At 49.6% G+C, this 15,075-nt stretch overlaps 1 protein-coding gene across 1 annotated transcript in view; it reads right to left on the reverse strand.

The window, feature by feature from the left end:
* Positions 1–14,004, reverse strand: part of COPA (COPI coat complex subunit alpha) — a 33,429-nt gene extending 19,425 nt beyond the window's left edge. The window contains exons 1-10 of the mRNA XM_065420073.1: positions 13,965–14,004; positions 12,991–13,104; positions 12,278–12,351; positions 11,818–11,898; positions 10,933–11,009; positions 9,641–9,750; positions 4,603–4,712; positions 3,686–3,785; positions 2,879–3,014; positions 836–918 (exon numbers count right to left, since the gene is read on the reverse strand). Coding sequence (XP_065276145.1) covers positions 836–918; positions 2,879–3,014; positions 3,686–3,785; positions 4,603–4,712; positions 9,641–9,750; positions 10,933–11,009; positions 11,818–11,898; positions 12,278–12,351; positions 12,991–13,104; positions 13,965–14,004 — 925 coding nt within the window. The remainder of the gene's footprint in view (positions 1–835; positions 919–2,878; positions 3,015–3,685; positions 3,786–4,602; positions 4,713–9,640; positions 9,751–10,932; positions 11,010–11,817; positions 11,899–12,277; positions 12,352–12,990; positions 13,105–13,964) is intronic.
* Positions 14,005–15,075: the final 1,071 nt, after the last annotated feature.

The following is a 15,075-nucleotide window of genomic DNA, read 5'->3' on the forward strand; positions in this document are numbered from 1 at the left end:
CCCCTTCTCTACTGCGAACATAAGCTACACGTCTTTGCTTTGGAGGCCCTTCATGGCCTATCCCCAATCCGACTATCTCTCATATGCTATTGAAATGTTGACTCCTGCCTCCGATCAGCTCGTGCTGCCAGCCTCCATCACCCACTTGTTAAGGTTTCAAACAGGCACCTTCGTGCTCTCTCTCTCTCTCGTGTCCGCCCTCACGCTTGAGAGGAGCTCACAGGAAACATCTGCAAAACTCCGTCATTACACACCTTCAACCCCCCCCTTAAAACTCCCCTTTACCTGACACCTATAAAAAATGTTGGTTAACCTGCTGGTTTCTGAGACCACTGCCTGTCATGCCATCCAATATTATTTCCATGTACTCCCCCATCTGTCTGTACCCACTTGTCGACTCCTGTCTTACACTGGAAGCTCTTTGGGGCAGGGATTGTCTTTGCTCTGTGCACAGCACTTAGCACCCTGGGGTCCTGCTCCATGACTGGGGCACCTGGACACCATGGCAATGGTTCTCAACTATTTAACATCGTGGGCCACATATGCAGCTCTCTCTGTGTTGTGTGAGCTGCATCCACACAATGTATATACTACCTGTATGGCTCTGAGGATGTCACATGGGCTGCAGCTGTATGCTGATTGGGCCACAGGTTGAGAACCACTGCACTATGGGAATATCAATCAGAAGCATTTTAGCCCCTCCTGTTCTCTCTAGGGAAAACCAGAACATATAAAAGAGCATCTAGTCCAAGAACAGGGTCTGATACGTGCCAACAGACCCCATAACCCCTTCCCCTCATCCCCACCTGCCAGAACCTGGAAGGATTCCTTTTACCTGCAGCAAAGAGGTTGAGGTTGGGGTGAGCAGCCAACACCCAAAAGCGATCGTGATCTCGGCGGAAGGTCTGGACGCCCGTGCTGGGTGGGGGAAACGAGAAACAAAATGAAGCAGAAGCCTTGGAGTAAACACCAGTTTGTAAAATGAAGACTTGGAGCCTAAAGGTCCAGAATGTATGTGGCACTCCCTGGGGGAGCGTGAACCTAGGCAGCCCTGTATTCACACCCTACACACTACAGCAGTAATATGTGTACAAACAATGCCTTGTGAGGTAGCATCTGAAACCTATTCACATGCTAGTCATTAATATTGCAAAATGCATGTGTTAACGGTACATGTGAAGTTATGAATTCCCTCTGGATGATGTTACTAGAACATGTTTAAGACCAAGAGGCTAGCCCAGGGAAAAGTGGTAAATAGGTCGGTCCTAGACAAAGGAATGTGGGTTTACCTCACTTTACATATTAGCAATAAACAAAGCCATTGAGCTAAACCAGCAGGGGTTATTCTGAGCCTGAATTTGAGAGACAGAGAATTAACATTGCTCCTGAATCCCAGAGAGAGACAGGGAACGATCCCCAGGACGCCTTCCTAACTTGCAAGACAAAGACATCCCTCGGGGGTAAAGGAACAGAAAAAAACCTCTATCTTTATCCTTCACCCTAAGAGACAAACAAACCAAGCGACTGTCTCTCTGTGATGGGTTCTGGTCACATCGGACAGTAAAAAGCTGAAAAGACAACTGGAGGTGAGAGAAACCATCCTGTACAAAGACTGTATCTTGCTACGTTAAAGTTTTAGTCTTTTAGATGAACGTTTTCACTTTTACTTGCTTGTGAGCATCTCTGCCTTTATCCCTTTCACTTGGCATCACTTAATCCATGTTCTTCTGGTAATGAACTTGCTTTACTTTCACTATAAGCCAGCTCAGTACAGTGTTTGAAGGGAAAGGTATATTTCATCCAGTTCAATTAATAAGCTGTAATGTACTCACTCTTTAACAGAGCAGCAAACTTAATCTCTTCTGTGATTATTCAGTGACAGGTGCCGTGAATTGCAGAGAAACATCTCTGAAGAGCTCGGAGGCTGGAATTCACGGATTGTTACCTGCTAGGCAAGGTTTGGGCCGGGAGAGCCTTGAGTTTGCTGGTGAGGAAGACAGACTGGTGTGGCAGGGACCTGACGTAGTCTAATCTCTAGCAAAGCTACCTGTCTGCCTCAGCAAGAGAGAACAATGGCGCTCAGCTCTGGGTGTCCACAGCAATGTTACAGGGAGGCAGTAGTGTCCAGTAGTTAGAGCAGGGGACTAAGTGTTGGGACTTCTGAGTTCTATGCCTTGCTCAGGAAGGGAGGATGTTCTAGGGATTATACCGGAGAGTGGGGAATCGGGACTCGCAGGTTCCATTCTCACCTCTACCACTGACACACTGAGACATAGACATGGGGCCTGATTCTCATTTACACTAAAGCCTCTTTAGGTTGTTTGAGCGGAGTCAAGGTTTCAGGGTAAACGAGCCAAGTCAAGGACTGACTTTTGTCCAAGTGATTATTAAGATTCACTGACCACAGATATAGCACCCCAAGAAGTCCACTCCGGTTTTAGAGGTACTTCTGCTTCCAACAGCATTCCCTATTTTAAACACAGGGAATATCGCTTCGTTGGTAACAGCTCTAAAACCAGAATTAACTTTTTAAGTGTGCCCATTGTACATATAAACCGCGGCTTTGGCCCACTCAGTATCTCTCTCAAGAGTGATACTCATCTAAATATGAAACCAATAAATACATTGCATACATTCAAATCATTTCCGTCAGAGAGATCGCTAAACAAGCTGGCTCCTCTCACGACTGTTTCTAATCAGTTACAACTCTAGTTTTCCTCCTTATACTTAACAGCGGTCTCACAGGGAAAAGTTCTTTGCAAACACAGCAACTGATGTTTAAAGACTGCATTTGGTTTCGGGGGGTTTACTCTAAAATGAGGACAGTTAACAGAAATAACAGGCCCGTCAGAAGCCTAGCCAGTGGCAGAGCACTCACCGCTTAGACATATCCCAGACACGGATGCTCTTATCTTCTGAATTGCTGAGGATGAGCTCCTGCCGTGGGTGAAAGACAGCACAGGAGACATTGTTGTAGTGTCCACGGCAGGTGTCCACCTCCCAGGCCTTGGATTCTAACCAGCAGTGGAAGAAAATGAGCCAGGGTCAGAATTAAAAGCTCTTGCTGCTCCTGGGCTATGAGCAGTGATCTCAAATGGACACCAGGCTGCTGGGTTCCATATCCTTCTCTCACTTATGCCTTTTCTCCAGCCCCATCCCTCAACCGTAGCTTCTGACCTGTACTGCAACTGAAGCAGCACAACTGACCGATACGTAAACTAAAACACCCCAAAGTTGCTAAACTTTAGTTACATCCGAATCTCTCGGATAGGAAAAATCAGCTGAGGCAACCCTGCTGACAGTCCCTAGACGTGGGCATGCGAGTGCTTCCTTCTTGAAGAAGGACCTTGGGCAATGGAATGAGATTCCTTTATTGGTCCCTCAGGCTGAGTTTGATAGACCTCAGGGCACAAAGCTAGGCTCATCTCTTTGCTTGAGGGTAGATGAGCTACAAGGGGAGCCTTGTAAGGGTTGGCTGGAGAGTTGGGCTTTCCCCAGGTTGTTCCTCCAGTGCAGATGCCAGTGGTCTCTTTGGGCCTGTTTCAAGCACTTTCCAAGCGTACACATTCATACTCAGGTTCACGTCACAGGCATGTTTATAAATAAACCCGGCTCCCACCGCACTCTCCCCAGCCTGTTCCCTCTCTCCTCTCCCAAAGAGGTTCCTTTTGGGGCTGCTTCTTACCATTCATCCTCCAGATCTTCACCTGCCGATCATCAGCCCCAGACACGATGAGAGGCATGGTGGGGTGGAAGGCTGCCCAGTTCACCCCACGGTCGTGTCCCTGTGGGATGGGAGAAAGGGGTCTCACACCAAGCCTGGGGCTCCAAGGGGTCAGCACACAGAGACGGAGCAGCCAGAAAAACTGCTCCAGCAAATAGGATACAAGCTGCAGACTTCAGAATGACTCGTGAGGGTCTGCAGCTAGCTCCTGTGGTCTTCATTCTGGTGGACTGAACTTCATGGATGTGCCATGATGCTCCTATGAGATGCTCACAGACCAAGACTGCACCTGTACTAGTAAACTCTGCAGATAGACTTCCCCACTCGTGCCAGCAATGGTGGAAGCGGAAGATAACACACTGGTAAAGCCCCCTGAGTCCTATCTACCCTTGAGGGGTAGTGAGATGACACAGAGGAAGAGACACACAAGCACCAAGCACACCACCACCACTCCTATTGCTTCCCCCAGTGGGGCTGCAACGGTGATCAATTATGGCAACATCTGCTAGGACAGATGTGGCCCAGTAGCAACAATGGAATCTCATTATCCCATCTTCATGCAACTAGACTGGCTTCCTATTCCGTTCAGAATTGCTCTCTTTGGTAAAAACCCGCAATGGATCTGATAACATCGTCGCCATTTGTACCGCAGAAGAGTCTGAGGTCCCCAGTCATGGAGGACCATTGACTCTACCTTTCAGATTTTAAGTTCTTTAGAATAAGGCATTCCTTATCCCCAAAGGAACACATGAATTCATAGAGACGTATCAAGTCTCTTGGCTTCCTTCTCCCTCTGTTTCTCAAACCTGTTATAGGATCATTTGTACAACAGGGGCTATCTTAAATAGAGCTGAATGAGCTATACACACACACAGTACCTCAAGAACATGTTTCACCACCGCATCTGTCGTCCCGAACAAATCCACCCCAGTAATTCCCCTGACATCCGACTCCACAGCTCCAGGAGACAGATTCTTCTTCCTTAGGCCTTCGTGAGGGAAGGAGAAGCAGGAGTGGAGGAAGCAAACACGAGGTTACCAGACAGTGTACTAACTCAGAGACATGTAAGTCAGCGCCCTCCTGTGCCGTTCACAGGTGGAGAGAAGGAGGAATTTTGAAAAAGAGGAAAAGTGAGAGAAATATCAAGGATTCCCTTCCTCTTTCCCCAAAAGCACAAGCTCAGACCAGGTGCACAAAGCTCAAACTTGGCAATAAAATGCTCCCAACAAGCAGCCATTTCTCAGCTCCCTGGGATTGATAAGCAGAGCTGCTGCATTGGAGGGACACTGTCACGCTGATTCCTTTCTCTCTCAATACAGTATTTAATTCCCAGTTTGAGCTTGCACCTTTAGGGGGCTCTCATCTATGCCAGTTTCATAGGTGCTCTCACTGTCAGTTTTTGCTTGTTTACTTGGACCATTTGTGTGGACACCTGAGTCAGTTTCAACTGATATATGGAAACTATGGCCTCTTGAGAAGTCTTTAAGGTGACATGGGGATCTGCAAATTCTCCAAGGCACCAGGGATTGGGGAGAAATACAGCTCATCTGGAGGATATAGGTAAAGAGGGATAGCTTGATATTTTAAGGAAGTGGTGACAACCCACAACTCTAACAAGTCTTCAGTGGAAGTTCGGTATCTCCAAATGTCAGGCCAGAATGCTTTGGCAACTTCTTCGAGTGTTGTTACTGAACACACTCCAATAAATTCAATCCCAATAGTCAATCAACCCCACCTTAAAATGGTTACATTCTGATGAGGGAATATCCCCTAGATTCTAGATAGCTTTAAAATAATCCACCACGACATGCTAAACCCAGGCTGACAGAACCTTCAACTTGTGGGGGGTTGCAGGTAGGATGCTGTCTGGGAAGGAGCTATGCTGTGGAATTTGTTTCTGCCAGAGACCAGGCTGAGACACTTTAAGGGCATGACTCAAAGTTGAACTCGTCTGGTAAATTTTTGTCGAAGAACCAAACAGACATGGCCCCAGCAGTACACTCTAGGAAACAGAGTGGAATTTAGACTGATTCCTGTAATTGGCCTTAGTCTGAGGGTTGGGAATGGGGTGTATAACTTTCCTCCAGTTCCTTAAGGGAATCAGTGTATTTCTAAATCTTTGCAGTGACAATTATAGGGACTGGCGCCTTAGAAACAACCACCTGTATATATAAAACTCACAGTACTCTGTGTTGTGCAGTGGCATAACCACACCACTTTCCATTTATACAGTATGCCAAATAAAACAGAACCACATTAGCTGCTCCTTCACCAGAAATTGAAATACCCGCCCCAGGGAGAAATTGGAATGTGCATTGCTAAATGAAAGCCTCCGCTTAGGAGAAAAAAGGCTTGAGGCTTTTAAACAAAGGAGTTACAAACAAAACTTTATAACAGACTTTTAAACAAAAAATACTTGACTGTGGGAGCCAGGACCTGAAACCGACTAGGAACAAAATAGAAACTGACCGAGTTGGCAGTGTCATTGGCCAAGGTGGGTGAAGTGCAAGAGAGGATCAGACAACATTGGGTTTGACAAGTCTTTTTTTTTTTTTTAATTCTCACTTTTGATCTCCTCAGGTGTTAGTAACACAGGGGAGATTTAAGATAAGGGGATCTTAACAGTGCCCCTTTGACAAGATCTGTAAGGTTTGTCTAATGAGAATGACATGTTAAACAGTGAATCACGAGTCGGTGTGAATGTTACACACATTGAATCTAAGATGCACACACAGATGGTCCAAATGACAACAGGGAGCCAGAACCAGAGAAGGAGAGTGATAGATGCATAATTCAGAGAAACTGTGGAAAGTGGAAACAGAGGAATCTTAGAAGAACAGATACTTGAGCCTTCGACAGGCCAGTGGAACGGACTGAAACGACAGGTGAAAAATGTCTGGGCTGACTGCACAAATCCAGAGGGAAGGCAGGACACTTGCAGAATGTACCAGCTTCCTGTGCTGCTCTGGGGAGGGGGCGAAGGAGAGACGAGGGGCTGGGAGCAGCGTGATAGAGATTAGACATTCCGAGGATAGCTGTTACGAAAGAGCGTGGGAAAGGAGCCTGCGCTCAGCAAGCCCAAGAGCATTCAAATAAAAGAGCAGATGTTAAGAGGTGTCACTGACAGTTCAGGAACGAGATCTAGTGAAAAGCACCAGATCCTGACTACATCCTGACAGCTTGTGGGAGAAGGGGGAAGGAAGAGGAAGTTCCTGCAGCATCAGGAGGTTTCTAGGATCCCCTTTCCAGAATGCAATGGCCAGAGCCACACAGAGGCATTGTAGCCAACTGGAAGCTCAAACGATGGACCATGTTAGCTGCAAGGGCCCGGGGCATCTAGGCTGCGATCTCCTCCACTCTCCCAATCAAGGCTGCACATTAAGGGGCTGCCACCTACCCAAGGGAGAAACCAAGGAAGGGTTCTTGGGTTTTGACCAACCTCTTCATTCTGGTCTCATGAGCCTTCCTCCCCTTATATACCATCAGCACTCACAGCATTAGCCCTGTGGTTGAGACAGTGCAGTACTGGGGGTGATGGGACGGTGTCTGTCAGCTGTCACTACACACTCACTAGGGGGCCTTGCAGTAATGTAGTCTGCGCCCCACAGCGCCCCCTTCTGGGACTCTTAGCATCACCTCTGATGTTCCCAGCCCCCAACAACCTGTGTTCCAGATCTCCTCAATGGCAGGATGCTGGATTACCAGCCAAACCGCTCAGGCTCTCTCCCTGATTGGAAACTAATCACCCAGCGCTACTGAACAAAGCCCTGAAAGCACAAGAAGATTCCAGGGAAGCGACAGACCTTAGCTCTTGAGATGGGAAAGGCAGGTTAAAGAGAAGCTGTTTTATTTTACAGGACAAAAAAAAAGCAGGTTAATGAGAAGAATCTTCCATCAGGGTTAATGGTAACAGGGAGGCAGAACAGACAGGAGGTTATTTTGTAAACTCTGGGGTCAACGTTAGTGTCACGAGCAAGAGACGTCACTCCACAGCACATGGCAATTGCGTTATGATGTCACAGCTTTTCATGCATTTTGATACAGCAACTAGAGCCAGCTAACGCTGGCTACATTGACACTCGCTCTCAGGAGATCAGCAGAACAAGGACCCTTCAATTTTTAACTTTTGAATCTGTGTTGGAGAAAGATGCTAAATTGACAGCCATGGAGACAGAAGGCCTCTAGCCACACAATAAATACATCATGGGTAACAAGAAGCAATGCTTCCCCCACACTGCCCTGGGGTGAGAGAGTTCAGTCTCCATGGCCTCTCTCCTGAGACTGCTAAGAAGGGTGAAATCTGTGCAGTGATTAGGTCTCTAGACAATTTGACACTAGGAGAGGAAACAAGACCAACCAACTCATTTCACTTAAATCATCCAACAACTAACATCCCTAATCCCTAGAGGTGCTGAGAATCCATAACTCCCACCAAAGTTAACTGGGGTTGCAGGTACTCAGCATCACTCAGGATTGGTTTTTAAGTGACTATCAACCCAGGCTGGACCCTTAATTTGTAAGATGCACGTGCATCTCCACAACTGACAGCAGCCTGAATGCAACAAAGGCTGTTCCCAATAGACCTTTTGTGCTAGAGCCAAACTACCAAGGACAGAACTCAGATTAGGGGTGACCTTGCAAAAATCCCACCCACCCTCAGTTTGTTCTCCCACTAGCATTTTAGCCCAGTGATGTTTAAATGTAGTGGCAACTGAATCAATAATTCAGCATCTATAGCAGAATCTCTAAAACCCCCTCATCACAGATCAGCTGGAAAAAACGGTACCCTCTCCAAATCCATTTGGCTATAGGAACTCTGCTGAGAGCGCGTGTGGGTTGAATGCAGCAGTCAGGTTACAGGCAGAATGGATGTTAAGCTCCCCATGCTGGCAATAGAGAGGAGGGGCAGGTTTTAAATATTCGAAGAGCCTGTCCCCTGCTCCTATTGTTGACACAGCTGGTCATGTCTGAGCGTGTACTACAAAACAGAGCAACTCACCCAGTCAAAACTGCAATGGTGAAAGTGGCAGGTGGGGTACAGGGCCACAACTCGAGTTCTAGAACATCTTACAATGCAGTAACACTGCTGGTGCTGTTCCTGGACCAGACCCTCCCTTCCCTCCTTTCGTCACTTATCTGCATCTCTAGCATTCGCTTCAACTTCTGTATGTAGCGCAGCCTTTCCTTAGGGGACTGTAAAGTGTTTTACAGTCATTAATTAACCCTCCCAATACACCCTGCAGGACAGGTATAATTGGAGGTGCAGACCACGGTGAGTCAGCAGCAGAGCCAGGGATAGTAACCAGGAGTCTTGACTTCCAGTTCCCTACTCTTGTCTCTAGACCACACTCCATCTTTGTGAAAGGGACATCGGTGGACTAGCAGCCACTGTACTTAATGATCTCTTCTTCCATTTGCTGTTTAACAACAGCTGGGACAGCAAAAAATCAGCTCTACTCCGTAGTCAACACAGAAGCCTTTTCAGGGCTATCCGAGAGAGAATGATTCACCACTTTCTCTCCGGGACATTGCTGACTCTGGGAACAATGTTTCCCAAGGGATGAAGGTGTCCCACAGAACCCTGTAACTGAGCCTGCAGCTTCTCTTTCCTGGTGACAAAGGCAAAGCTGATCTAGTGACAGTGCTGTGTCCCTTCCTCAGTAGCAGTACTCATCTCCCGCACGGCCTAGAGAATCCGACTGGAACATTCAAGGGAGACGGAGGGCTATAAATCACCATCAGTGGAGACAACTGTTATGTTCTGATGGCTTTTCTTTGTGGGTGGCTCAGACTCACCAGCTGCCTTTTTCCCTCCCCGGCTCTAAACTCGCTAGTTCTTTCCCCACTTTGCTTTCCGCCACTGCAGTTTTGAGCTGGGCTTTGTTGCTGGATACCCCCTCGACTTGGGCAGCTCACCAGAAATATCCCAAACGCGCACAGTCTGATCCAAGCTGGCCGACACCACCAGGTCCTCAGACGGATGGAACTGGGAGCACATCACATAGTGATTGTGTCCTGTCAGCACGCTGCAAGAAAGAGGAGAGAAGACACCATTTCAATCAAGGAGGCAGCAATGCACAGTCTGATCTGTACCAACATTTCAAAGCTGAATCTAGTAGGGAAGATGGGGAGGTTGGTAGGGAGAAAAGCCGTGAGAGGAGCATACAGGGGAGTATGGAGAAGGAAGGCAACTCAGCGGGGCAGAGAGGGAGGAATAAATAGGAAACATCACTTCATAGGGGGGCATACAAGGGATAATCTATACTGATGCCAATAACTATCAACACCGATACACAGTTACTAAAAAACCTGGGAAATTCCCACACAAAAATCTTTTGAAGATAGTTTAGTTTGCCAGATTGCACAGCCCACCAAAGTGAACCAACAAAAGGAAGAAAATGAGCAGCGAAGCCATTTCAAAAACCCTCCTCAAATCCTTTTGTCAAACTCATCCCTTCCACTACACACAGCCCACATACCTCCGACACAAAACCCGGTATAATGCAATTTACAAAAGCCACACCAACCCTACATTCATTCTTGGAACACATAAGCTGTAAGCACAACCAAAGTTCAAAGGTACCTGTTGGTTATTCGAGACGAGGGTAGTGAAAAGGAGGCGTCTCTTAAGAGAAACTCTTGAGTGGAGTTTTCATGGGAAACTGAAGGACTTAACTGTTTATCTCAGATTTTGCATGCGTGGCTCCGCAATCTAGCGCTTCTAACTCTAAACTAACTTTTGTTTACGTGGGAATGCTACTTAAAAATAGCCCAGCTCCTGAAATGAGGCAGATAAAGAGGGAACAGAGACACCTAAGCTTTTTAAAAAAAGCACTTTAAACACCATTTGCTAGAGATTACCTAGAGATCTCTCTAAGGAAGGAATGGAGGAAAACTCTATTGCTAGGGTTATTTCACGACTGACAACTACAGTGGAGGACATAACTCCGCGCTGGCAAGAAGAATGAACTAGATGGGACTTCAGAAGTTATTCCTACCTCATTTCTAGAGCCAATTTAATAAAAAATAATATATTTTTTTCTAAAACTGTTGGGAAAATAATTTTTAATTTTTTTCTTTGAAATTTCAACAAAATGTTTTATTGAAAAAGACAGAGTTCAGAATATTTTGACCCTCTGTTCATTTCTAAAATTCAAGAAGACTTGTGTCTCCCCAGTTATTATTTCTATAGCACCAGTTGTTTTTACCAAACACAGGTTCTGGACTGCCAGTTCCAAACCCGGATAGTCTGATCATCAGAAGCACTCAGGATCCAGGGGTATTCCTAAAAAAACATTTAATAATTAATATCTGAAACAACAGTCTCCACCCTCACGTTTCCCTCCAAATGGTTTGCAACACAGCCGGAGATAACTATAGGATTTCTAGTTCATTGGGTCAGATGTCCCAGGCAAGAATTACAGCTCTACTGTAGAATCATTTCCCACATAAGAAAAAGGAGAAAGTGATGGTATAATTGATCCTATATAGAGCACTCGATACAGCACTGATTATTTCTGCAAGTGTCCTACAGGGCTCTGCCACACCTTGCTTTGCACACATACAGAGCTTCAGCATAGATGGGCAACAGAGGGGATTACCAGGGACAAGATCGTAACCCATCACTCTCAGAGGAGAAAGTTGATGGACTAAACTGCCTTCAAAGGCTTTTTTCCTGAGGGTGTCAAGATGTGTACTAGCATCTTCCTCACCAGAGGCCTGATGTGTGGTTGTGCATGTTGCTGCTGCTCTTATTCTAATTGTTCTGGGTAAGTATCACTTGGACGATTTCAGACAGCAAGAGCGAGAAGTTAGCCAGCACAAAGAACGAGGCGCATGTCCCCATCTGTGCTCCAAATGGCAATGGAGGGAGAAAAGAAGCTTCCAGTGAGCTCTACAATTGGCGGTACCAACTGTCCCCAGGAATGATCTTTGGGGCAGAAATCAGGCGTTCCTATGTTTGTATGGCACCCAGACCATTTTGTGCACTGTATGTCTGCAGGAAAGAGTCCTGCTCAGGGAAGCCACAGAGATTCCTATAAAGCAATGCAGTGAGGTGCAGATCAGTGAAGTTACACAGCGGGGAGACTCACGTGGTGGAAGAAGGTGGTGCGAATGTAATCCAGGTGCCCGAGCAGCGTGAAAAGACAGCGGCGCAGCTTGTAATTCCAGACCTGTATGAGACAGAAGGCCAGTGAGAGGGACCTGCCAAACTCTGCCCAGCTCTCTTCTGCCATCTCATTTAGCACATGAGGTTTTTACTCATCCCCAAGCTGGTCTCTCCCATTTTACATTTCAGTTCTGGGTGAAGCCAGCAACAGATCTCAACAGAAATTGTCAGGCTGCATTTAATTACTCCTACCGCCCTCAGAAAGAGCAAAATCCTGAATTCTACACTTCCCTTTTTCATCTCTATCTGCTCACCGTTTCCTCACCCTCCACAGAAAACTAAATTAACACACATTCCTTACACATCTTTGTCAAATTCCCCATCTTCCTTTGCCCACCAACACTTTTTGAGGGGATGGAAGGTGGAAGGAAGAGTTGATCTACCTTTATTTTGTAGTCATCACCTCCAGAGACAAAGAGTGGCTGCTGTTTGTGGAAATCAATACCTCGGACTGGTCCTGCAGGGGGAAGAGGCAGGTGAAACACAGGGAGACAGCTAATATCTGTATATGGAGCCAAACTGACAGCCAGAACAGGCTGTTCCATTCAGAGCAGAACAATTCTATCACGTCATACTCCATTTTAATCTGATAAATTGTCTCAACATGATACTCCGAGGTCAAATACAACTTTCTGAGACAGCATTCCCCCCCAGGCCAATGCAAAGAAGTTCTCTTCTGTGTGGTTATAGAGCTACAGCACCATAACATCCGACACCTCTTACACAATAACGAAGTTATCGTCATAACAGCGCTGTGAAGTATTTTCCCTATTTTACAGCTGGAAAAGCACGTTCAAGAAGTGGTTTGCTCATGATCACACATGGAGTCTGTGGCACCATTAGGACCTGAAGCCAGACCTCCTGCAGCTCAATCCAGTGCTTCAACCAAAAGCCCATCCTTCCTCCTCTCAAGAATGCACCATTTAATGCAACAATCAGGGCTCTGGAGCTGTGCTCCGGCTCCGCTCCAGCTCCAGGCAAAAACCTGCAGCTCCACTACTCCAGAGCTGCTCCGCGCTCCAGCTCCAGGCTCCGCTCCAAAGCCCTGGCAACAAGCCCTCTGCATTCGATTCTTTCAGACTCCAAACTTACTCACCATCATGCTCATCAAATTTGTCAATAAGGGTGCACATCCGGTAATCCCACAGCTGGATCACTCCATTGTGCAAACTCGTTAGGATCCAGGGTCGCTTCGGGTGAAAGCTGAGCCCTAAGGACAGAGACGCAGAGAAGCACAGTGGTCAAGTTTTCAGTTACATTCAATCTCTGATGACACGGAGGAAGTGAACGAGGGTCAGCATTTCCCCAAAAGGCGGCCTTTTTAAGGTGCCGGAAGTTGGATACCCAAAACTACCACGAGTCGTCCTGTGGCACCTTAAAGACTAACAGATTTATTTGGGCAGAAGCTTTCGCGGGTAAAAAACCCACTTCTTCAGTTGCATCTGAAGTCTTTAAGGTGCCACCGGACTCCTCGTTGTTTTTGTGGATACAGACTAACACGGCGACCCCCTGATACTTGGCACCATGCAAGGCACAAAACGACCAGCCACTTTCAAAAACCTTAGCCAAAGTCAGACGCAATGAACGGCTTTTAAAAAAAATGTTTGGTAGCGTCTAAACGCAGATTAATAAACAGACAACAGCATGACAACTTTTTTTATTTGACCATCAGCTGCGGGGGGGGGGGGGGGGGGATTATAATTAACACTTTATGACAACAGCCACAAATCCCGGGACTGCAATAGGAGCATCTCTAGCAAACTCGAAGAATAACTAGGCCGGCATTTAAAGGAGGGCTCTGCCCAACGCAAAACGGGGGTGGGGGTGGGGGGCATTATTTACGTGGGGGCCCAGTGTCTACAGCCCCATAGCCCCGGTTTGGACACTGGGTCAGGCGGAGGGGAGGGGCCAAGGGTGAGCCCGGGGCGGGAGGGCAGAGGAGGGGTTGGGGGGGGGCAAAGGCTGCGGCCTGGGGCAGGAATGGAGATGAGGGGTCAAGCCTGGACCGTGGGGTGGGGACAGATGGGGGAGGGGCGGTGAAAGCGGATCGGGGGGGGGGGGTCACGGTACCTTTCACCCGGGCCGACTTGGTCTCGAACTTAGTCAGCATCGCGCCCCCGGCTCCGACCCGCCGCCCGGACTCGCCCCTCAGCCCCGAGCCTCCACGTCGGCCCCGGAACCGCCACGCACCCACTTCCGCTTCCGCCCCCGCCCGCCCGGGACCATAGAGCGGGAGGCCTCCGCAGGCCAGAGAGGGGCTTCCGGGTGTGCGCGCGCAGGCGCAGAGGGACCTGGCCCGCCCACCACCCCAGCGGGCCCCGAGGAGGAAGCGGAAGCCGCGGAGAAGATGGCGGCCGGGGCCGGCTGGAGAATGGGAGCCGGGGAGCGAGGGGGCCGGGGAGCGGAGACCCTGTTCCGGGGGCTCCTCTTCTGCGTGCTGGGCTGCGGTGAGACTCGCTCCCCCTGAGGGCGGGGCGGAGGGGCCCCTCCCTGTGGGGGCGGCGGCGGCGGCGGCAGGCCGGTCGGGGGCCCCTCCCCCTGGGGCTATGCGGGGGGGCGGCAGCGGTGGGGGCCCCTCCCCCTGGGGCTATGCGGGGCGGCGGCAGGCCGGTCGGGGGCCCCTCCCCCTGGGGCTATGCGGGGGGGCGGCGGCGGTGGGGGCCCCTCCCCGTGGGCTATGGGGGCGGCGGCAGGCGGGTCCCTCCCCCGGGAGTTGTGGGGGGGCGGCGGCGGTGGGGGCCCTTCCCCTGGGGCTATGGGGGCGGCGGTGGGGGCCCTTCCCCTGGGGCTATGCGGGGGCGGCGGCAGGCGGGTCCCTCCCCCGGGAGCTGGGGTGGGGGCCCTTCCCCTGGGGCTATGCGGGGGCGGCCGTGGGGGCCCTTCCCCTGGGGCTGTGCGGGGGGGCGGCGGCGGCGGTGGGGGCCCCTTCCCCTGGGGCTATGGGGGTGGCGGTGGGGGCCCTTCCCCTGGGGCTATGGGGGCAGCGGCAGGCGGGTCCCTCCCCCGGGAGCTGTGGGGAGGGCGGCGGCAGGTCGGATGGTGGGGCCCCTTCCCCGGCGGCCGTGGGGGCCTCTCCCCCTGGGGCTATGGGGGTGGCGGCAGGCGGGTCCCTCCCCGGGAGCTGGGGGGGGGGGGGGCGGCGGCAGGTCGGATGGTGGGGCCCCTTCCCCGGAGGCTGGGG

Source organism: Emys orbicularis, chromosome 20 (assembly GCF_028017835.1).
Source record: "Emys orbicularis isolate rEmyOrb1 chromosome 20, rEmyOrb1.hap1, whole genome shotgun sequence".
NCBI classification, from domain to species: Eukaryota; Metazoa; Chordata; order Testudines; family Emydidae; genus Emys; species Emys orbicularis.